Source organism: Pongo pygmaeus, chromosome 13, assembly GCF_028885625.2.
Source record: "Pongo pygmaeus isolate AG05252 chromosome 13, NHGRI_mPonPyg2-v2.0_pri, whole genome shotgun sequence".
Taxonomy (NCBI): Eukaryota; Metazoa; Chordata; class Mammalia; order Primates; family Hominidae; genus Pongo; species Pongo pygmaeus.
Genome location: NC_072386.2, coordinates 57,812,833 through 57,837,958, shown reverse-complemented (window position 1 = coordinate 57,837,958; position 25,126 = coordinate 57,812,833). Strand labels below are relative to the sequence as shown.

General features: G+C 36.3%; 1 protein-coding gene across 4 annotated transcripts in view; it reads right to left on the bottom strand.

Annotated features, from left to right (window-relative positions):
* Positions 1-23,641, bottom strand: part of LOC129043977 (zinc-regulated GTPase metalloprotein activator 1C) — a 58,799-nt gene extending 35,158 nt beyond the window's left edge. For 2 of the 4 annotated variants that reach the window (XM_054501438.1, XM_054501440.1), the window contains exons 1-6: positions 16,484-16,815; positions 13,362-13,448; positions 10,928-11,024; positions 9,735-9,826; positions 1,645-1,704; positions 67-104 (exon numbers count right to left, since the gene is read on the bottom strand). In XM_054501438.1, coding sequence (XP_054357413.1) covers positions 67-104; positions 1,645-1,704; positions 9,735-9,826; positions 10,928-11,024; positions 13,362-13,448; positions 16,484-16,637 — 528 coding nt within the window. In that variant the 5' untranslated portion in view covers positions 16,638-16,815. Of the gene's footprint in view, positions 1-66; positions 105-1,644; positions 1,705-9,734; positions 9,827-10,927; positions 11,025-13,361; positions 13,449-16,483; positions 16,816-23,553 lie in introns of those variants that run through there. The other 2 variants (XM_054501441.2, XM_054501442.2) reach the window with 2 other exon arrangements.
* Positions 23,642-25,126: the final 1,485 nt, after the last annotated feature.

The window sequence follows — 25,126 nt, the reverse complement described above, 5'->3', positions numbered from 1 at the left end:
TAAACAATCAATCCCCATATTCCCAGCTCTCAACAATGAGCCACTCATAGCAATCTTTCAACTTACTTTTAATCCATATTTTGAATCCACAATAGTTATGATACCTACAAAGGAAAAAACATTTTAATAACTTTTTAAAAAGAGTGTTTATTAATATTTGTGCAACCATACTTCAGAATGAAAATTAAAACTAACCTATTTCAGTTCACAAATACTACTCCATAAAACAATGTACTGTTTTTTTCTCTTGCCAGTGCTGCCATTTAATTAAATTCCAGTAATAAGTCAATGCATTTCCTGAGCAGCTAGCACTATGTTAAGGCACTAGAGAAGATACAAAACAAATAAAAATTTTAAATCAAATAAATAAGAAAATAAGATTTCCTTGGCACTGAAAAAGCTTACAATCCAAAATATAAGTCAAATTTCATAACATAGTCAAATGTGATAAGTACATAGACAGGTTATTTCTAGTTTATTTTCACATAATCAAAATCAAGACTTTCCTTAACATTTAAATTATTGCCTAAAGAATGAGACATCTTAGGATATCATTCCTAACATCTCTCACCAAATCCAAATCCAACTCATAAACGTTTTACATAACATATGCCTAAGTTTCCAAACTACCAATTCATTTAGCAATCTCTGAATATATGCTGATAACAAAAGAATGAGTTTAATTACACCTAAGGAATTCAACCAGTTACACGCCACAAATATTAGAGCTCAATGATGGGGCCCAGCTTAATAATTCTTAAATTTCTTAATGATTCTTACTTTTGAAAAACTAAGAAAATTTCGACTGGTTTTTAAAAAGGTGAAAAAGGGAAAGAAAAAGGGAGAAAACATAGTTGCTTAACTAAGAAAGTTTCTAATATATTTTAAATGAAGGCATATCATTTATAAGTTTATAAAGTAGACTGCCCAAAAGTGTTAAGGTAAATAAAGTAAGGGAGGAGTGTTTAATTCTTATCTTCAAGAGAAAATAAAAGCAAAAATATGATCCTCATACTGCCTGGCAGATTAAAATAAAAGGCTCTAACATTATATTAAGGGCATAAATCATAACAGAGGATACAGAAAACCTACAAAGCATTTTTTTTTTAAGGAAAACCTTAGTGGAAGCACTAAATTGGGAGTTGAGTGACATCGAGTTCCACCACTGTCTGCGGTTTTTTAATCTACATGAACAAAGACTTCATCATTAAACTAAAGTGTGAAAAGAACAACAATACAAGGAATTAAAGTTATAACATGAATGAACAACAATAAGCTTAACCATAAAGATTTTACTTAAAAACAAAAGAGGCAGGGTGTGGTGGCTCACGCCTGTAATCCCAGCACTTTGGGAGGCCGAGGCTGGCGGATCACCTGAGGTCAGGAGTTCAAGACCAGTCAGGCCAACATGGCGAAACCCCGTCTCTACTAAAAATCCAAAAATTAGCCAGGATGATGGTGCACGCCTGTAGTCCCAGCTACTCGGGAGGCTGAGGCAGGAGAATCGCTTGAACCCAGGAGGTAGACGTTGCAGTGAGCCGAGATCATGCCACTGCACTCCAGTCTGGGCAACAAAGCAAGACTCTGTCTCAAAAAAAAAAAAAAAAAAAAAGAAAGATAAAGGAAAATTGTTTTTTAACTTACCATCAAGGTAAATATCACTCCCTAATTCAGCATCAACCCAAAACATAGAAGCCACTGCACCTGAAAATATATAATATTAATCAAATAAAAATATTTCTTCTTCACACTGAGAAACATGATTCTATCCATGTTTTAATTTGCCCTGATAAAATTAACAGGTAAACACATATATCTTCCTATGGAAATTATAGTGATAGAACCTTTAACTATTTATAGCAAAAGGGAATTATAGTGATAGAACCTTTTACTATTTATACCCATTCCATTTCCATCCCTCTTGTTATTTCCTTTAAAAAAGACCAACTCTAACCACATATAAACAAAACACCACTCTTCTACTGATGCCATAATAATTTAATCAACAGATATTATCAAACAATTTGAGCAGTATGGCTTTGTGCACATCAGACATTTTTATTTTCTCATCTCTTTAATATGATAATCATTCAATCATAAATAGTGAATTATCACTATAAAGGAAAAGGAAAACAAAACATAGATAATTCCAAAATCACTTGCCCAAAAAAAATTTACTTGTAATCTGTGTAGAACTGGAAGTAAAATTATATACTCCATGGCATTACTAATTATTTCTCACACTATTTATTTAGTACTGTATAAAACCTGGGTCTGAGGAAAAATTTTTCCTAAATAATAAATTAAAACTTGTTTTTGACAGAAACTGGTTCAGTACCAAACCACATACTCTGATTAGTACGCCACAACACAAGAAAAAGAAAACTGACAGCAAGGAAAGTATTTGATTTTTGAAAGCATCACAGGCCCAGTTAGTGACAGGGCTGTCTAAAACAATGAATGTAGGAGAAAAACAAGGATAACCAAACTCATTCCAATGTCTAAAGCTGTCCACCTACTCTGACAAGATGTGGTCCCCCAAGCATCACTCTGTGTCAACAATGAAATACCTGTCAGCTGTTTACAGTGATTACTCATGCAAGATATAGCAAGGGCCACAAGATCTAATGGTTTCCTGATACCTATTGATTTTTTTCCCAAAAACTTAATAGTTTTCCAATTTGACTCAAATAGGATTTGTGAGTAACAGGGGCTGAATCAATGTCCGTTCTTTTCAAGGAAATTACTTTACCATGACAATTATTTAACTTAGAACTGGAGAGTGTCAGTCTCCAAAACGGGAAACAACTGAATTGCCAATAAGAATTTTCTTCACTTTCTTGGCTAAAACATGATTTTAATTAATGAGGGGGAAAATTAAATCTACTGTATCACTACTCCAAACAATAAGTCATTTAAAAAAGCATGAATTTTTTCACTCAGTAAAATATCTAACATACATAAATCATTTTGTAATTTTTAAAAATTCATTGATTTTTATTCTAATAGTTTATAAATCCTACTGTTAATATTTGCCTCTTAAGTTGAAATGTAAGAGTGTATTAATGCTTTATTCTAAAACTGGTATTTATCTTTGACATAATACTTGCCAGACTACACGAGAAAGATCTATTTAAAATTTGGATGTAAGTATTTAGAAGGAGTAAAGATGAATGAACAAAATTGATCAGTGGCTCTCAAACCAGGGTGCTTTTCTCCCCAGGGAATATTTGGCAATGTCTGAAGATGTTTTTGGTTGTCTTAACTGGGGGAATGCTACTGGCATCTAGCGGGTAGAAGCCAGGGATGTTGTTAAATATCCTACTCTGCACAGGGCAACCCTCTCACAACAAATAATTATCCAACCCAAAATGTTATTTGTGCGGACACTGAGAAAACCTGAACTAGATTTTAGAATCTCCCTTCTTCAAAATCTAATAAAACAAAAAATAAAAATAAAAAATAAAACAAAAAGGCCAACATTTTATTAGCAGCAACCAAATATAAAAGGGCCTGCCATAAATTTTGAAGACTGATAGCCAAAATAAGAAACAAAGTTATATGTGATTGATGGTCATTCCCAACTCTACCCCTACCTCCAATAAGAGGTTGTAGGGAAATAGTTTACAAAATCCTAAACACTTAGCAGAAATACATTCCAAAATGGCAAAAAGTAGAGCCGAGGAATGAATAAACAATACAGGGAAAAGTCAACAAAAAAATTTCAAGGGTGAGTTTTAACCATCTCCATGCTTTGGAAAGGAGAAGGTCAGGTCACATTCTAGGGCTCAGAACAAAGAGAAATGAGAGGTTTGAGGTCGAATGATGTCCCCATACAAGGCAAAGGAATTTTATTCATAAGCAATTGGGCAGACCCAAGAGTGAAATACTTGGTACTTCAAGAGAGCAGAGCCTAAAAGCCACATTGCCCCATTTGGTTCTCTGAATCACCACTTTTCCCTTCTCTTTCCCTCCACTCCAACAATACACAGCTTTCAAACTAGGGCTCAGGAGAAAAACAAACTTGGGTAAGGAGAGTGGAGTATTAAAAATATTTCCCATCAGCACCACATATAAGTTCTCCCATATCAAGAAGAAACATGTATGCATATGTATTACAGCCTGACAAAAAGAAACACACACATACAGGGAATAATAGGCAAGAAAGAATAAAAAATGAAGAAATGAATAGGGCACACAAGTGGCAAAGAACCCATTCTGGAAGGATACGTAACCCAATAAAAACTAAAGAAAATTCTCAACAACTTCATCATAATGAAGAACTTGAAAACAATACAACCCTATAATAAACAAGCTCAAAAGCAAGAAGAAGCAGAATAAGATGAAAATGCAGTTTGTAGTGCTAAAGAAACTTAGAGCCTATATAACACAATGACTTAACCAATTAATTCATTTAAAATATCAAAAACAGAACAGACACTGGAGAAAACAGAATTATTGACAAAAAGGCTTCAGATGATCACAGTAAATGCAAAGGTAAAAGACAAATCAAAGCAATTAGAACACATACGAAGAACAAAAGAAAATTCAGTATTAAAAAAACTGGTGTCATGAAGTAGAAGATCTAATAATTTGACCAAAAAAAAGTATTCATGGTAATAAACAAGGAAAATGTTCTTAGAAAAACTAAGGGCATATTATAATTTAGAGAAAAATGATTATAAGTGACACTTAGATACACCTTGTTTATATTACTGAATTTCAAAAATAAAGAAGAAAACTCTCAGGCATTTTAGATTAAAAAAAAAAAAAAAAAAAGCGCCTTCAAGGAGGGAGGGGGAAAAATCAGACTTTTCTACAGTAACACTAGATGCCCCAAAATAATAAAACAGTGACCACAAAGTTCTAATGAAAGTGTTCCCAAAGAAGTTATTTTTCAGGAATGAAAGCAATAGGCAGACATTCTCAAGCATTAAAGAAAACAGCAAGCATTGAAACTCAGAGACTATAATACTCACAAATTCTTCCTAATAAAAGGAGAAAACACTGGACAAAGAAATCCAGCCAATCAAACATTAGGAGATTATGGAACAACATTTACAAAGCTGAGGGGGAAAAAAGTGTGCCTGATAAATTTTATACCTAGCCAAGTAATCCTTCAAGTAATATAAAAACAAAAGACAAATATTTTGAATCAATGAAGTGTATAAGAACCCAAAGAATGCATGCAGTACCTGTAACTTGAAAAGACTGCCTGACAATGAAATTCAATCAGGAGATGGACTAACTCAGGAACGGAGAAGCAACAGTACTGGTAATGAGCACCAAAACTATTAAAACATAGAACTAAAAGAAATATGACAGAACCACGACAACATAAAGAATATGATCAACATGAAACTAGGCCAATTAATATCCTACAATGGCCTCTAAGTGTTCAAGTGAAAGGAACAGTCACCTATTTCTCACTTTAAATCAAGAGCTAGAAATGATTATGCTTAGTGAGGAAGTTATGTTGAAAGCCAAGATAGGCCAAAAGCTAGGTCTCTTGAGCCAGTTAGCCAAGTTATGAATGCAAAGGAAAAGTTCTTGAAGGAAATTAAAAGTGCTACTCCAGTAAACACACAAATGATAATAAAACAGCCTTATTGCTGATATGAAGTGGTCTGGATAGATGATCAAACAAGCCACAATGTTCCCTTAAGCCAAAGCCTAATTCAGAGCAACCCTAACTCTCTTCAGTTCTATGAAGGCTGAGAGGTGAGGAAGCTGGAGAAGAAAAGTTGGAAGGTAGCAGAGGTTGGTTCACAAGATTTAAAGAAAGAAGCCATCTCCATAACATAAAAGTGCAAGGGAAAGCAGCAAGTGCAGATATAGAAGCTGTAGTAAGTTACCTAGATGTAGCTAACATCATTCATGAAAGTAGCTACACTAAGCAACAGATTTATTTATTTTTTATTTATTTATTTATTTTGAGATGGAGTCTTGCTCTGTCGCCCAGGCTGGAGTGCAATGTGCAATCTCGGCTCACTGCCACCTCCACCTCCCGGGTTCAAGCCATTCTCCTGCCTCAGCCTCCTGAGTAACTGGGATTACAGACTCCCAGCACCAAGCCAGGCTAATTTTTGGTATTTTTAGTAGAGATGGGGTTTCACTATGTTGGCCAGGCTGGTCTTGAACCCCTGAACTCGTGATCTGCCCACCTCGGCCTCCCAAAGTGCTGAGATTACAGGCATGAGGCACCGAGCCCGGCCAGCAACAGATTTTTAATGGAGATGAAATGGCCTCCTTTTGGAAGAAGATGCCATGTAGGACTTTCATAGCTACAGAGAAGTCAATGCCTGGCTTCAAAGATTCAAAGGACAGGCTGACTCTCTTGTTAGAGGCTAAAGCAGCTGGTGACTTCAATTTGAAGCCAATAATCATTTACCATCCTGAAAATTCTAGGGCCATTAAGAATTATGCTAAATCTCCTCTGCCTGTTTTCTATAAATAATAAAGCCTAGATGACAACACATCTGTTTACAGCATGGTTTACTGTTTACAGCATGGTTTATTTTAAGCCCACCATTGAGATCTACTGCTTAGAAAAAAAAAAAGATTCCTTCAAAATATTATTGCTCATTGACAATGCACTTGATCACCCAAGAGCTGTGATGGAGATGTACAAGGAGATTAATGTTGTTTTCATGCCTGCTAACACAACATCCATTCTGCAGCCCACTGATCAAGGAGTAACTTTGACTTTTAAGTCTTATTTAAGAAATATATTTCATAAGGCTATAGCTACCATAGATAGTGATTCCTCTGATGGATCTGGGCAAAGTCAATTGAAAACCTTCTGGAAAGGATTCATCATTCTAGATGCCATTAAGAACATTTGTGATTCATGGGAGATCAAAATATCAACATGAATAGGAGTTTGAAAGATGATTCCAGCCCTCACAGATGATTTTGAGGGATTCCAGACTTCAATGGAGGAAATAACTGCAGATGTGGTGGAAACAGTAAGAGAACTAGAATTAGAAGGGAAGTCTGAAGATGTGACTCAATTCCGGCAATCTCATAAGAAAACTTTAACTAATGAGAAGTTGTTTCTTATGGATGGGAAAAGAACGTGGTTTCTTCAGATGGAATCTACTGATGAAGATGCTATGAACACTGTCAAAATGACAACAAAGGATTTAAAATACGACAGAAGCTTAATTGATAAAGCAGGGTTTGAGAGGACTGACTCCAATTTTGAAAGAAGTTATACTGTGGGTAAAATGCTATCAAATAGCATCACGTGCTATAGAGACACCTTTTATGAAAGGGAGAGTCAACTAATGCAGCAAACTTCATTATTATCTTATGAAATTGCCATAGCCACCCCAATCTTCAGTAACTACTACCCTGATTGGTCAGTACCCATCAACACTGTGGCAAGACCCTCTACCAGCAAAAAGATTATGACTTGCTGAAAGCTGAGATGATCGTTAGCATTTTTTAGCAATAAATATTTCTAATTAAGGTATGTATGTTTTTTAGACAATTCTATTACACATTTTATAGACTACAGTATAGTATAAACACAGCTTTTTTTTTTTTTTTTTTAAAGAAATGGGGTCTCATGCTGTCATCCAGGCTGGAGTGCAGAGGTGCAATCATGACTCGCTGCAGCCTCAAACTCCTGAGCTCAAGTGATTATCCCAAGTAGCTGTGACTACAGGCCTGTGACATCACACCCGGCCAAAACGCATAACTTTTATATGCAATGGGAAACAAAAAAATGTGTGTGACTCACTCTATTGTGATATTCAGTTTACTGCAGTGATATGGAACTAAGCCCACAATATCCCTGCGGTATGGCTGTACAGTATAAGAATCACCTGAAGGGCTTATTAAAAACAGCTTGCTCGACCCCCTCCCTTAGAGATTCTGATTCAGTAGATCTGGGTTGGTCAAGAATTTGCATTTCTAACAAGCTCCCAGCTGAGGCTGAGGCTGCCATTCAACATACTACCAAGTGGCACTGGCATAGAGAGATCCCTGGAATAAAATTTACCTACTTGTGTGTGTGTGTATGAATGTGTGTGTGTGTGTGTGTGTGTGTATACAGTCTTGCTCTGTTGCCCGGCTGGAGTGCAGTGGCATGATCTCAGCTCACTGCAACTCCGCCTCCCAGCTTTCAAGCGATTCTCATGCCTTAGCCTCCTGAGTAGCTGGGTTTATGGGGTGTGCCACAACACCTGGCTAGTTTTTGAATTTTCAGTAGAGACTGGATTTCACCATGTTGGCTAGGCTGGTCTTGAACTCCTGGCCTCAAGGGATCCACCTGCCTCGGCCTCCCAAAGTGCTGGGATTACAGGCATGAGCCACCATGCCCAGCCCCTCCTTGTATATCACAATAGTGAGATGATTACTTTTCAACTTTCTTCTCTGTATTTTTTAGGTATTTAAATTTTTTTTACAATGAATATTCCATCTTTACCCAAACAATAAAATCTTTATTGTAAAGAAAGTTAAAAGCAAGAAACATTAACATTTTTTATAACTACAATTTGTATAAAAGCTTTCTCTGTGATCTTTAGTTTTTCTTTCTTCCTCTGAAAAGCTGAATCGTGTTTAATTAAACTCTCTCAAAAGTATCAAGTTTCTGTCTATAAAATGGCAAAACTGGCTATGATGAAATAAATTGATATTTGCTGTTTCTAATAAAAGCATACAATATATTTTTCTTTCTTAACAGATTCAAATAATATTTAACACCAACATATTAGTCCAAGTCCTATCATCAGTCAGATTTATCAGAAAGGTATGAAAACCCATGCCTACTATAAGGACCAAAATAGCCTAATTCAATACTACTTTGAAAACATGGGGATGATGTTATTATGTAACTGTTTTAAGTACAATAACCACTGATCACATTTGAACCCTCAGGATACTTCAATATTTCTTTTGGACAACTATGACCTGTTTAGTAAATTACCCCCAAATACTTTAATATAGTTTTACAAATCGCCCCAATACCACAGACCCAGATTTAAAAAAAAATAATGGTGTGGGTCAGATTCACAGAACAAGCACTAACTTTTATGCAAACTGAAAATAAAGATTTTTATCTAAAAGTTTTTTGGGGAAAATAAGCAGACTCTATCAAGAATTAGAGCTTGGTAAGAAGGTAACAGAAACCCATTGTTAGAAACAGGTTGACTCTGTGTAGCTTTCCACAGTAGAGTTTAGAGTTTCTTGTCATGATTCCCTTATCAATGCAGTATAATAACTACTTACACAGCACTTACATTGTATTAGGTATTATAAGTAATCTACAGATGATTTAAAGTATATGGGAGGATGTGCATAGGTTATAGGCAAATACTACACCATTTTATGTAAGGGACTTGAACATTCATAGATTTTGGTATCCTCAGAGGTTCTGGAACTAATACCCCATGGATGCCAAGGGACAACTGTACTTAGAGGTAGAATGTCTCTGCTTTTCCCACATGTCCTTATTTTTAACAACTTCTGTTCTTACAAATAATCCTAAGTCAATCAATAAAACTTCAAATTCTATTAACAGCTTAAAAGTACCAAGAAATACTCTGATCATTCATTCAACTGCCAAAGAAAATGACAACCGAGTACTTTTCCCCTTTTAAACCAAAAAAAGTTTTTGGTTTAATACTAACGAAAGCTTTAATACTCATTTTAGATATTCCTCTAATACATCTATTTACAGTATATCACAGAACTATATTCTGGTTATTAATAATCTCACTTCTTACCAGGATCTGCTAATCCAGTGGTCTCTAACAGTATGTAATCAAATTTCCCCTTCTTCTGCATCAAATTCTCCATAGCTCTAAGGCCATTGTCCCTGGAGAATACCAAAACATAATTTACAGTTAATTACCTAAATATTTTGAAGTGATTATTATAAACACTTTAAAATATATTCAACAACCTGAGACAAAAGTATCCTTAGGAATGTGAAAATTTAACTTACTTCTAACATTCTAACAAAATGTCCGTCCCATATTTACCCGTGAGAAAACAATAGATGCATATATATAATAGGTAAAAAGAAATCATATACATAATAATACTTTATTAAAATTAAAAGCAGAGGAAACTTTATCTGACCAAGTATCTTTTTATAGCTTTATGAAATTTTTAAAAACATACAAAATAATGATAAAATTTATTAACTATAGTAGTTTAATATAGTAGCTAAAGGGACACTGATATTAAACACCATTTAATTCTATTTTCCATTAGGATGCAAGGTTTTAATTTCCCTTTTTTCTTATTTTATCAAAAGTGAAGGAAAATACTTAATAGATTACATTTTGGTTGTTCAAGAAAGTCTGTTATAATTTTATCCTTGCCAATACATTTGACACAAAGTCAAATACCTTAGGGAGTAAATGATGCCGAAGAGATTTAATTCACTAGAATACACAAAATTAACAATACAACTAGTCATTTTTATAATTCATTCAACAAATATTTGAGTGCTACTATGTGTTGGGTAACTCTTCTAGGGTCTATGGTAGACTAGTGAACAGACACTGTCCTTGGAAACTTAACTGGTGGAACATAATGTAAGGTTTTTCTCTTTTTTGATAGTCATTTATTTTTTTTATAAGGTTGAACACTTAGAAATATGACCAATGACATATTTAATTCAGAATACTCATTTTTTACATATGAGACTTTCATGTACTAGAGATTAAATAAGCCCTGACATCAAAAGCAATAAAAACTCAATAAAAGGACCAAAACATTAGAGCAGATAGAAAAGACAGCAAGAAACACTTTAAGAAAATGCTTCCTAATAAGTTTATTTTCTATTTGTTTGAAAATACAATGAAACAAACTGTGTAAATTCAGTTAAATTACTCAAGAAAATTAAAGCTGGAAATATAATCAATAAACATTTCTAGTAAACCATGTACATAGTAAACACATTCCTCACTTCACTGAACAGCAGAGGCAACCATTTCTAAGTTCCAGCCACTCTTCATAGAGCTCTCCACCTTGGCTGACAGCTAAGGATTTCTCCAGCGCACTTCCTAGAATAATTAACAAGCAGCACTCTTTAGCTTATGTCCATTAGCCAACAAAAAACAAAGATGAGGATAACTCAGTAATGGAGATATTAAAGCAGAAACTGCATTTTATAATTTATATTCTTTCATTTTATTCATGCAGCCTCGATATCTAAATTACAGTACACTACATTATTTTAGCTTTTATTTAAGATGACTTAAGCCCTGAAAAAGACACATCCTAAACTGATAAACATACCGACTTCCTCCTTAGGCCTCTTACTTGGCCACCCCCATTTCTTAATAAAGTAGCTATCTTGAAGGCATTTTTTTCTTGTCCAGGGTAAACTTTCTAAATAGACTAGTATGTTTTATATACTGGATTTTGTATGCCCTTCAACCTCTTAAGAGACTGCCTTATCTATCTTTTTCTTTTCATTCTTCTTCTAAATTGTTTCTGTTAGACAAACTGCTGAATATTCCCAATGAGTAAAAACCCTAGTTCATCCTGAGGAAGGTTTTTGGCCAGTGTACCATGTGCTCATTTAAAAATTAAACTTATAGGGAAGCCAAGGCAGGCAGATCACGAGATCAGGAGATCGGGACCATCCTCGCTAACACAATGAAACCTCATCTCTACTAAAATTACAAAAAATTAGCCAGGTGTGGTAGCGGGCGCCTGTAGTCCCAGCTACTCGGGCGGCTGAGGCAGGAGAATGGTGTGAACCCAGGAGGCGGAGGTTGCAGTGAGCCGAGACTGTGCCACTGCACTCCAGCCTGGGCAACACAGTGAGACTCCATCTCAAAAAAAAAAAAAAAAAAAAACAACTAAACTTTTAGTCAAATTCACATATTTTCCTAGCAATACTTACTTAAGAAAAAATAAACTATATTTGAAATGCTCATTATCTGTAAGAATTATTTTAAATGTTTTACTTTTCCTCTAATAAAGAAATATACCAAACGGTGAAGTTCTAAAAGTCCAGTAAGCAAATAAGCCCCCATAAAATTGAGTAGTTTTACACTTACATATTTTTTATATTTCAGCTAGGTATTAATAAAGAGCTTCTAAAGACGTTGTTACAGAATTCGGACTATATACAGAACGTTAATGAAACATGAAGGAAAGTGTTGAGAATGCTGTGAAAAATAAAATTGTGAAAATGATCCAGAAAAAATAAAGAAAATAGTAAGAATAAATGTAATCAGTGTGCAACAGGTTATTTAATAAGATGATGAAAAAAACAGTCTGTTATTAGAAATCTCAGGATTTTTGCCTAAAAAGCACTTTTCTCTTTAGTTTATTAAAATCAGAAATCAAATATAACTGGCTTCCCATCCTGTTCATAAAACCTAGTTCTTTTACTTTTTACAACTGAAAAAAATAGTACGTTTTAAAAGAAATCGTTTAATAGATATTGTTTTTTGGCTAGAAGTGAGCTTTGATTACAATTCATACTTATGAAGAAAAACTCCTATAAAGATAACAGAAGTGTTGTGTCTAGTGCTATTTTTTTTTACTACAGTTTAATATTTGAGTTGAGAAGTTGAGCACACTTATTTTCACAGATAATTTAAGATACATGAGGATAAAGACCATATGTTTACCTTATTTTTAAAATATTGAGTTTTAACTGCATTGTAGATAATAAACATTAAACAAAGTTAACTAATAACAGAAGCATTTTCAAATATTTTTCATGAGTTGCAATAGAGTCCATACAAAAGTGCCTTTCTAGTTCCTAAAAAAAACATTTTTTGGCCAGGCATGGTGCCTCACGCCTGTAATCCCAGCAACTTTGCGAGGCCGAGGCGTGTGGATCACAAGGCCAGGAGGTCAAGACTATCTTGGCCAACATGGTGAAACCCTGTCTCTACTAAAAATACAAAAAGTTTCTGGGCGTGGTGGCGCACGCCTGTAGTCCCAGCTACTCGGCAGGCTGAGGCAGGAGAATCACTTTAACCCAGGAGACAGAGGTGGCAGTGAGCTGAGACTGCACCACTGCACTCCAGCCTGGCGACAGAGAGAGACTCCATCTCAAAAAAAATAAAATAAAATAAAAAATAAACGTTTTTTCATATGTCTAGATTTTTACTTCTGGAGTCATTTATTTCATGTAAAAATCTAGTTTAATTCTGTTAATAAGAATTCCAAAGTTATACAAAACAAAATTTTATTAAAACGAATTTCAGTATCTCAACCCATATAAATCTTAACAGAAATTAATCTAATTTTTCTAAAGCTACCCACATCAATACAATACCTTGCATTTTCATTTTTAAATATGGAATATCAATTCACCAGAGGAATAAACAGTCACATAAAATCTTGCAACATGACATTTATTGAACTTTACTTACCTTCCCCAAATTCATTTAAAATGACCGCTACTCTTTTACTATGTTGCTCTGTCAAAATATAGTTCAGAAGTGTTGTCTTCCCAGCACCTATAAAACATATTTTTTGTAAATAAAAAAATTCAAAATAATTTTAAAGATACAAAAAACATATAAAGAATCCTAATTTTTTGAGAATTTGCATGCTATTTTTCATATATTATTTTAGTATAGAATATCCTAGAGGATAAGATTAAAGCATCCTTTGAAACCTGTTGCAAAATACTTTATGTAGACATAAAATTTTATAAATATTTACAAATACTCCTACAAGTTGAAACAGTTTCTTCAACCTAGCCTAACCTTCCCTAAAATTTACACACAATCTTTTATTTATAATGACCTTTTATTTCAACATTAACCAGACGCAAATTCAGGCTGACTATATGGCTACTTATAGTACGCTTTAAACAATCTATAAAAGTTTTTATGAAATGGGGAATACAGCCAGGTAGTGTCAACAATGGACAGAATGTTCAGTAAGATAAATTCATAAAGCTATACCAACTTTATCCAGCAGGTGGCATATGAAACCCAATATGTCAATCTCCAGTAGAAAAAAAAAATAGTCTTGTGAACCGTGCACACTAAAGTTCATAGAGGAAAAAAAGAAAATCTTAACTGCATAGTATTGTAGTTCAATTGTATGACTATATCATTTCTTTACCTTTTTTTTGTTGGACATTTGGTTTATTTCCAGTGTTTTACTATTACAGTGCTGCTAAAAACTTTTACATGTAGGCTATACATGTCTTCTGAAATACATTAAGTTTTCTAGTATATAACTAGATCTTCCTATAACTAGGAAGATTTTATGGAGTATTAGGATATTAATATCTTTTAGGTCAAATTCCTTTCAAAGCTTTTTAAGAGATGAAGGCTTATATTTAGAGTACTTTAGGAAGCTCAACATCACAAAAATATGAAGTATAGAATGGAAGAGACTGACTTAGGGCAATGAGGAAAATCTTAAAACCAGTCCAAGCCTGAGACAGAGGCCCTGAACATGAGTGTTTCACAGGGCAGTGATGTGAAAACTGAAAGGAAAGGGTGAATGTAAGAAATCGTCTAAGAGAAGATTTACTAGGGCTTTTTAACCATATTATGAAAAAAAAAAACACTTTAAGACATAGTTCATTCATTCGCAGGTTTCTAATACGTTACAGATTTATGCTGGGCCTTGGTGAAAAAGTGAACAAGACAGTCTCTGCCTTCATAGAGCTTAGAAATATTAAGGGAAGGGGGGAATGGAGAGGAATTCATTGAATAAGGAGGCAGTTATGTCACAGGGTGACATATTCAACAGGAGATGTACAAAATGCTATGGAGAACCTAAGAGGGACATCTAGCCAGAGGAGTCACAGTAAAAAAGTACCTATTCCAAGGGGCTAAAATACTTGGCACCTTTGAAGTAACATTAGTTCATTGTGCGGGGCCAATTTGGCAGGCTGGAAAGGTTGGCAAGATCCAGATCCTACAGGTCCTTGTAATTCATGTTAAGGAATTTGAATTTTAACCCATAGGGACGCCACTGAAAGGTGTGACGCAATCGGATTGACATTTATAAAGATCATTAAGGCTAACATGCAGCGAATAAATTAAAGGGCAGCAAGACGCCAGATTAGTCAGGAGGCTTTTGGAGTATTCCAAATGGTTGGGATCACAGGAGCAGGATTTGGGAGGATGGTAACAGATGAAGTTTCAGACATGTTAAGTTTTAAGTTGTAGGACATCAAAACAGAAATTACACAGGTGTGTAGCTAAAGATGGACAAAGGGAGAAGGAGGAGGGAGCCTTAAAAAGAAGCCAGAGAAGCTGGTGGAAAAATCAGAAGAAAAATGTAACAGAAGCCAAAGGAACAGTGTTTCAAAAAGGGAAAATTGTCAGGGATAGGAGTGAAACTATCCCTAGATTCAGCAACAAGGTTGCTGGTATTAGTCCTCACTCCTGAGCTTCAGATCATTTTCTCCAATGATCTACTGACCTACCAGTGAGCAACAGGGGAAAGGCCTGAGGGGCATATTTGAAATACATTGTTTTGGACAAGAAATTTGTTCATCTTCTCAGTAGAGCAGCCTCTGAATAACTGTGGGAAAATGCCAAAAATCAATTCCTTTCTAAAATTACTTCCGAGGAAAAAACGGGAACAAACTTACAGTCTACAAAGTTTTAAAAAAAACAAAGGCAGTTATTTCTTATTTTTACATAAAAGGTCATGAGGTGGCCCAAGTCTGTACCTGTCTCTAGCAACACCTAGGAATATTATTTCCCAGAAACAGTATCATTTTATTTACATTTCTTAACTTTTTCCAAACTTCTAATACAGTCATATATTTGTTCTAGCCCTTCTATTTAACTGTAAGGTTTAAAAATATATTTCTCAAACTTTTCCAGTAAGAAACTTCCAGTGTAAGTGCATAAACCGCCCTGCACGAAACTACCAAGTTCACAAACTTGTGGTTTCAAGTATCCCTGTACATTCCTAAACGTTCTTAGTTTGAGAAATAGTCTTGGAGGACAGAGATTTTATTCTTACTTCCTACGCAGTGGTTTACAAACAGACCTCAAAAAAAAAAGTGTTTGAGATAGGTGCACTTCCCGCCAACTGGCTGGAGGACTTTGGCTCGTGGGGAAGGGGAATCTACTGAGGAAAGCCCCACGTGTCGGGCATTTTACAGACGGGACATCCTTTAATGGCAATAGGTAGGTGGTTCCGGCCCTATTTCACAGGTGACAGGCATTTTTCCATTTTCAGGTGAGGTAGATGAGCGTCAGGAAGGTAAGATAACTTGGTAAGAGGTCACAGAGATAATTAGGGGGGCGTGTCTGAGCTTCAAAGCCTTGTTTCAAAGGCTAACTTTCGATCTCACTTGAGAAATGGGAATCTAACGCAGAAGGGACCGGGCATCATTAAACTCCCAAGATGAGAGGTAACCCATACGAGGAGCAAGTGACCCAGCCCCTACCTCAAAGACATTTGCTCTTGATCATGAGGCCCCAATGCCTCAGGAGAAGAGGCACCGGCAGCCCCCAAAATCCCAGGACACCAGAGTTCAAGGCATTTTGTGACCGGGATGGTTAGTTACCTAAATACCCGGTGATAATTGTGACTGGGATCTTGGCGCCGAGGCCAGACTTTTCCTCCTCCTCGCTTTGCTTCGTCTCAATGGGAACCAATTCAGGACAATCCTCCTCCGCAGGATCCTCTTCCTCATCCACAGATCCAACAGCCGGTAACATTCCGACCTACAGCACGTCCCTACCTCAGCTGAACCGCTGGGACCAACACGGCGTACCGCAGCCGCGCACGCCCAGCACGCCACTCCAGGCCTGGCCAGGGCCTGACGTCATCACATCGCGACGCTAGCTGATCCCGCCCGGATTACCTGGGCTCTGGACGAGAACTGCCTCGTCCCTTAGCCACACCCCCTGGGGAGGTGGGCTCTCCCCGACGAAAGCTGGACACGCCTCTGGGCGTGTTCTGTGAACCTGAGCGACGCTGCGGAGAGCCCTTAGGGCGCGCTGACCACCTGTCTGAAGGTGTCACTGGCGCCTAGAGCCTTTAAGCTACTGGCTGTAGGTAGGGCTGAGGCCAGCCTGCTGGAAATCTGGAGTGGGTAGCCTGACCTAACCAGTTCCCACAGGGCATAGACTTTATCAACTTGATTTTTTAGTCTCGTTAAAAAAAAAAAGTTTTAATTCATAGGGGAAAGAATGGAAGGTTATAACATTACAATTTTAATTGTAATTTTTATACCTGAAGGATAACCAGTGACACTTTTTTCTTTTTTTATTATTACATATTATATATGTGATTCGAAATTTTTGGTATTCATGCATCACTTTTATTTACTTTTTTCTCATTATTTATTTGGACCTCAGGTAACCTAAGTTCATTAATCATATTTGCTGGTGCATGACACTCTCATCACTAATCCATAGATAGCCCTCCTTTCTAATATAAATTTATAGTGAACTCCTTTGACCTCATTCCTAACCTAAGAGCGTTACCAGTAAGTTACACGTACCTATGTGCACCGCCCCCGCTTCCAATCCACAGCCTGCCCCATAAGATAGTAACAAAATTAGTTCTGGATTGCTGATCATTCCCTGTTTTCTTTTTAGTTTTATCACATATACCATGTATGTACTTAGAGAATATGTTGTTTAATTTTGGGTGTTTTTGAACTTCATGAAATTATCCATATAATATATAAACTCCTGAGGCTTGCTATATTTTTCAGCATCACTGCTGTCTTGTATTCTATTGTGTGGCTACACGGCAATTTATTCATTTCCTCTCAATTGTTCCAGGTTTTGCTCTTATGAACAGGGCTGCTATGAACATTTTTCCTGACGTATGTGTGTGCAACTTCCTCTTGGGTGTCTGTGTAAGAGTTGAATTGCTGGGTCCTAGATTATTCAAATGTTTTACTTTACAAGAAAATGCACAATTATTTTTCAAAATGTTTGTACAAATCGATACATTTTCCCAGCAAATTATAAGAGATCTCATTGGTCTGTATGTCAATATTATCAGACATGCATTTTTCACCAATCAATTGAGTACAAAAGAAGACTTCATTGTGATCTTCATTTGCATTTCCTTGATTACTAACAAGGTTGAGAATCTTTTCATGTGTTTTGGCAATATTTAATTCTTAGAATGACCCTGTGAAGTGTTACCCCTCTTTCAAACATGAGGCACCAAGAGTTAAGTTGCTTGTCCAGGTTAGGTCATAAAAATCTATCTGATGCACAAGTAGAATGTTTTACTACTGTCCCGATGCCAAATAAAAGGTTGACTTTTCCTTCCTTCTCTGAAATTCCCCATAAAATATACTGTGTATATTCCATTAGTTCTACTGATAAGGATATATAACTTGAAAGTATTTGTCACACCTTTTGCAGAACACAGTTAAGGCAGAGGGTTGATATTTGTGCAAATGAGTATATTATATTCACACATACACTCAGTCTGAAAAATCAGGTCTTGAATGCTTTGCCAGCTTTGACAATGTAACCATGAATCAGCTGAGGAAGAAATGAGGCAAATACCTTAGGCATGGTGGTTCAGTTCACTTTATTCTACCAAAGGAGAGAAGCTGTGATGGGCAGCCCAAAATAGATAGCTTACGCCCTAAACACAATGGTTCATAAGCTTTTTCGTTTCAGGAATGCTATGAAGTATTGATTTTTTTGGCAACCTAAGGGAAGGAGTAACATTGCACCCACAGGCATCACACTATTTGCTTGATGTCCCTTCAGCACTGCATTACTGCCTGAATAGCAGCTATCACAGTCCTCACCACCTTCTTTTATTTTTTAAAGTACATTGTTGTGGGTTCCCAATATGGCACTGGCTGAATGTTATACTAAAATCTCTCTTTCTGTTTTTTGAGACAGGGTCTCACTCTGTTGCCCAGCACGGATTGCATTGGCACGATCACAGCTCACTGCAGTCCTAAACTCCTGGGCTCAAGTGATCCTCCCACCTCAGCCTCCCAAGTAGCTGGGACTCCAGTCATATGCCATTACATCTGGCTAATTTTTCTTTTTCTTTTTGGTAGAGACAGGGTCTCACTATGTTGTCCAGTCTGGTCTAAAGTCTCATCTCTAACAATGAGCAACCTGTAACCTATGAGGCCAGCTCAGTCAAGTTGACCAAATAGCATTGTTGTAACAATATGTAGCCTCAGTGAGAACAAAATAAGTTTTACACATTGGCCAAAAATTAAATGCACCACAAATATCTATCAACTGATAGACAACCAAAATGTGACAAATGGATAAACAAAATATGATCTATCCATACAATGGAAAATTATTTGGCAATAAACAGGAAAAAGGACTGACACCTGCCACAAAATGAATCAATCTTGAAAACACTATGGTAAGTGAAAAAAGCTATTCACAAAAGACCACATGTTGTATGATTCCATTTATATAAAATATCCAAAATAGGCAAATCTATAGAGACAGAAACTACATTAATGGTTCCCAGGAGTGGAGGGCTGGGGAGAGACTACAGTGGTTTTTGGGCGGTGATGAAAATGTTCTAAAATTGATTATGGTGATGGTAGTACAACTCTGATTATACCGAAAACCATTGAATTGTACACTTTAAATTGGTGAACTGTATCATATGTGAAATTTATCTCAATAAAGCTGCTATTCTTAAAAGAAATAAACACCTATCTGTGCATCACAATAGGGTGCCTGTGTGCATGTGTAGAGAAACACTGTCTTCAGCAGTTTCAAGTTCTGGCCTTAGGTACAAGTGTAAAGACTACAGCTTGATAAAATTTTTCCTTTAGTCTGTTCCATATTCCTCTTCAGTTAAATTTTTATCCATGGATTCTGTGGAGTCCTGTCATTTTATTTTCTCAGATAGATTTGTAATTTCAGTTCTCCCAAAATAGCTGGGCATGACTTTTTATTTTTATTTCTTTTTTCTTTTTGAGTTGGAGTCTTGCGCTGTTGCCCAGGCTGGAGTGCAGTGGCACGATCTTGGCTCACTGAAACCTCTGCCTCGCAGGTTCAAGCGATTCTCCTGCCTCAGCCTCCTGAGTAGCTGGGATTACAGGTATGCACCACCACGCCCAGCTAATTTTTGTATTTTTAGTAGAGAAGAGGTTTCACCACGTTAGCCAGGCTGGTCTTGAACTCCTGACCTCCTGATCCATCCACCTCAGCCTCCTAAAGAGCTGGAATTACAGGCATGAACCACCGCGCCGGGCTTTTTTTTTTTTTTTTTTTTTTTTACTTATAAGAGGGTTATCTATTCTGAGTGAAGCTTTCTCATTGTTATTAAATTGAAAATGCCTTTTTAAATAAGTACGAAATTTCTTAATTATAATATTTTAGGATCTATTACAGTTTCTGATGTAACTTAAAAATTCCTCCTCATTTAGCTTTTCTATTTTGTTTTGTCTCATTTACTTTAGGGTAAAACCACAACAATAACAATAATAATGTGTTGAGCCCCTAAGCATCTGATAGGCACTGTGTTAAGCACATTAAATGCATTATCCCATTTAACTCTCCAAGGTAAATACTATTTGTGTGCCCATTTTATAGATGAGGAAATTGAGGCTTAGAAAAGATAAATATCTTGCTCAAAGTCATACAGTCAGTAAATGGCAGCCCTTGAGCTCAATCCAACCCTGCCTGACACTAAATCTCCTGCTCTCTTAAACCAGAAGATCTGCAAACTTTTCTGTAAAACTAGATGATAAATACCTTAGTGTTTACAGATCAAAAAGCAAATTTGAGGACATTGTGTAGGTACTTATATAACAAGAGAGAGAGCAAATGTCTACAAGTTTGAAATTTGAATTTCATGTATTAAACAAAATTATGAGAGGCCATTGTTTTGGACTGAGCTCCTGCACTAGTCCCAAGCAGACCAGACCAAACCAAAATGGAGTCACTCATGCTAAGCACCACAAAATCAAACTAAAACTTTAAAAAGCAGGTCCCAAAATAGATGAGTTTTTTTTTTCTTCTCCTGAAAACAGGAGATTCCAGTATAATAAGGAAGTCCCCTCTGCTCTATCCCTTACAGAAAAGTAATCCAAAGTCGCAACAGATTGCTTACAAAAAAGTAATCTCAGCCAGACACAGTGGCTCATGCCTGTAATCCCAGCACTTTGGAAAGCCAAGGCGGGTGGATCACCTGAGGTCAGGAGCTCAAGATCAGCCTGGCCAACGCGGCAAAACCCCGTCTATACTAAAAATACAAAAATTAGCTGGGTGTGGTGGCACACACCTGTAGTCCCAGCTACTCGGGAGGTTGAGGCAGGAGAATTGCTTGAACCCAAAAGGTGAGGTTGCAGTGAGCCAAGATCATGCCACTGCACTCCATCCTGGGTGACAAAAAAATGAAAAAGTAATCTGATGTTAACCAATCAGTTTTTTTTTCTGTAGTTTCCTTGTTCCCACCTTACAAAACCCAGTGTTCTGCTATTTTCCAATGGGATTAGAGACCAAATAACTCTATTTATGATGATAAAAAGTGATGTCAATGCCTAAAGTTTTGGGCAACCTCAAAATTAATCTTCCTCTCAAAATTGAGAAGTTGACTAAAAGGAGGAATTGTTAAATTCATTGTGGCCTAAAGCTGCCTCCTTACATATTTTAAGTTTACCCTAAAGTTTTCCCAGTACATAAAAAACTATAACTCAACTTGATATGTAAAACTTGATATGTAATCTACTCTTGTAACAAGTGGTGAGTCTTAGCCAATCACAGCAGCCGAACTTCAGCCAACCACAGGCAGCCAACTCTTCAAACCAGGTTCAAATAAGGCAAATGCTCAGCTGTAACCAAACCTACTCTGGTTCTGGGGGCTGCCTAATTCACAAATCACTTTGCTCAATTAAACTCTAAAGTTTTCCTTTCAACATGGATAATTTTCACATCATGAAATAATAATCTTCTTTAATTTTTTTCCAATGTATTAAAAATGTAAAAACCATTTGCAGTTTATACAATACATGGTAGCAGGCTATGGTTTCCCAACTCCTGATCTAAGCTAATATAATATACTGTTTCCTTAAGCAGAATTAATGAAATTTTGCAAAATTGGATTCTCCTTGCTATTTTAAACTCAGTTTGTAAATCACTCACCATTAAAACAATCCTGGACCCTCAAAGGGTTAGGTACCACTGTGCTAATTAACATAGTGCTAACATTCAGAGGAAGATCTGAAGCTGAGAAGCTTAAACTTTTTTCCCAAGGGTACTAATACCTGGCCTGGGAAAGACCTAATTAAGGTGAAACTTGAGTCTTTGCATTGTAGTAGGAGTCCTCCTAGATGGGAGCAGAGCAGAGCAGATAAGCTCTTAAACTGTCTGGATTTCAGCAGCTCAGCTTTCTGACAATAACCTTGCCATATGTCCTTTGGCACAATTCCCTACTAATTCCCTACTACTCCCCTTTGCTCTGTTCTTCTCTCTTGAATAGTTATGTTAATCACCATAAGAAAAAGAACCGTAGCTATATCCAAATAAGAAGAAAGCTAAAAATAATGCCAACTTGGTTTTGTTTTTTGTTTCTTTCTTTCTCATTTTTGCAACTTCCTGCAAAGGAAACAACATACTAGTGGCCAGCAATAGCTACTGGTTTAGAAGAAAGGAAACTGAGAGTTTCAAAATTAACCCAGTTCCTCTTATCTAGCTGTGGCAAGTAAATAAATAAAATGTTTTTAAATGTTTAAAGTTTATCAGTTTATTTAACATTTTTCATTGGGTACACATGAACTTGTTGGGAACATATCTAAAAGGCCAGAGGTCAATGGCTTGTATTCTTGTGACTGCTTTGGTTAAGGTAGAATATCAATATTCAAGTGTCATATAGTCCTCTTTTAAGATATACAACCACTGTAAGGACAGGAAAGAATATTTCCTCTCCAGAATATTGAAGATGACTAGCAGGTGAAAAATGTACATTTCAATGTTTTTAGGGGCTGTGACATTAAAGGCTGTAAGTAACATTGTTTGAATTCATTATCTTTGGTGGTTAAACCATGCTATTAATAAGTCTTAGCTTACAGTTGAGTCACTTGTAAGTCAGCTTGCCATGAAATTAAAAAAAAAAAAGAAAACACCATTCAAAGCCCTCAAGCTGACAAGTTGAGTGGTGCACCAATCTCTCTACAAGAAACTATTTTTTAGATACTATAGGAGTGGCGGAATGACAGGAGTGGAGGTTGGGAAAAATGAAAAAAATGTTTTGCAATGATTTATGGTGTAATAGTTTAGGAGAGAGTCTAAATAATTTCTTCTATTGTCATTAGAAATTTCAAACTGACATTTGTGGCTATAAGTTTCACTTTCTAGTTTTTATAGTGTTAGAGAAGCATATTCCAAAATCCATAGGCACCTGCTCACAATTCCTTAAATGTAAACAAAAGGCATGAAACAAATGATCCATCTCCATTCTTCCTTCCACTTTCTATTCCCTCGAAGAATGTTTAATCATACTTAATTGAAATACCATGCTACTGGCAAAGCCAGGTCTTTCTGGCTTCAAGACCAGGGTCTTTTGAGTCCTATAGCTCTGTCCTTCAGTCATTGTCTTAGACCTTTTGTGCTGCTATAACAAAATATCCAATACTGGCTAATTTATAAATAATAGAAATTTATTTCTCACAGTTCTGGAGGCTATGAAGTCCAAAATCAAGGTGCCAGGAAGTTTGTGTCTAGTGAGGGCTGGTCTCTGCTTCCAAGATGGTACCTCAAAAGCTGTGTCCTCCTGAGGGGATGAACACTGTGTTCACCTGGCAGAAGGAGACAGAAATAAGCTTTCACATTGTTTAAGTTTCTGTTTATGCCACTGAAACTAATCCTAACCAACTTATTTGATTAATTGTTTTTTAAATAATATAAGTAGGCTGTGTGCAGTGGCTCATGCCTGTAATACAAGCACTTTGGGAGGCTGAGGGGAAAGGATCTCTTGAGGCCAGGAGTTCAAGGTCAACCTGGACAACATAGCAAGACCCTGTTTCTACAAAAATTTTAAAACTTAGCTGGGCATGATGGCATGCACCAGTAGTCCTAGCTACTCAGGAGGCTGAGGTGGGAGGATCACGCGAGCCTAGGAGTTTGAGGTTACAATGAGCTATGTTCACTGTACTGCACACCAGCCTGGGTGAGAGAGAAAGACCTTGTTTCTTATTAAAATATATATATACACACATATATATGTGTGTGTATGTATATATATAGTATTTATATATAAATTATGTATTATACCTGAATGTATTATAATTTTAAAAATTCAAACAGTAGAAAAGTATTAGGGTAAAACGTGGAGTCTCTTTCACTAACCTCAATTTTACTTCCCTTCACCGACATTACATAAACACTGTGAGCAATTTAATAGACATAGGTCCAGATTTTTTTGGTCCAATATTATCTTTGCCCCTGCCATGTTAGGTATTTTTCTGTAGGAGAAGCAAGATTCCCTCCTGAAAGAATATTCCTGTTTAGACTAAGTCTTATGTATATGAATATATGTATTTGCATATATGTGCATTCATAAAATTATAACAGAAAGATAGAGTACATTTGTATACATATGTGGCTTTTGTTTTTAATAAATAGGAACATACATAGGCTTTGTTCTGGAGCTTGCTTTCTTCACTTGACAATATGCACTGATACTCTTTCCTTCTCACTAGAATTAGAAATACATCATTCATCTTTTTTTTTTTTTTTTGAGACGAAGTTTTGCTCATGGTGTCCAGGCTGGAGTACAATGGTGCAATCTTGGCTCACTGCAACCTCTGCCTCCAAGGTTCAGCCAATTCTCTTGCCTCAGCCTCCCAAATAGCTGGGATTACAGGCACCCGCCACAACACCTGGCTAATTTTCGTATTTTTAGTAGAGACGGGGTTTCACCACATTGGCCAGGCTGGTCTTGAACTCCTGACATCAGATAATCCACCTGCCTCGGCCTCCCAAAGTGCTGGGATTACAGGTGTGAGCCACCACGCCAGACCATACATCATTCATTTTTTAAACCACTTCATGTTATTCCATAATAGAGATGTAACTATTTCATCATATCTTCAAAAGGGACATAAAGATCGACTAACTACCTCTTCAAAACATGCTCGAAAGTAAATTCAACATATTATCAAGAAATATAAGAAAGTATGTTGATTAGCCATAGCTTGTATGTTTAATAATAAACTTTATTCTTATTCTCCTTTGATATTTTA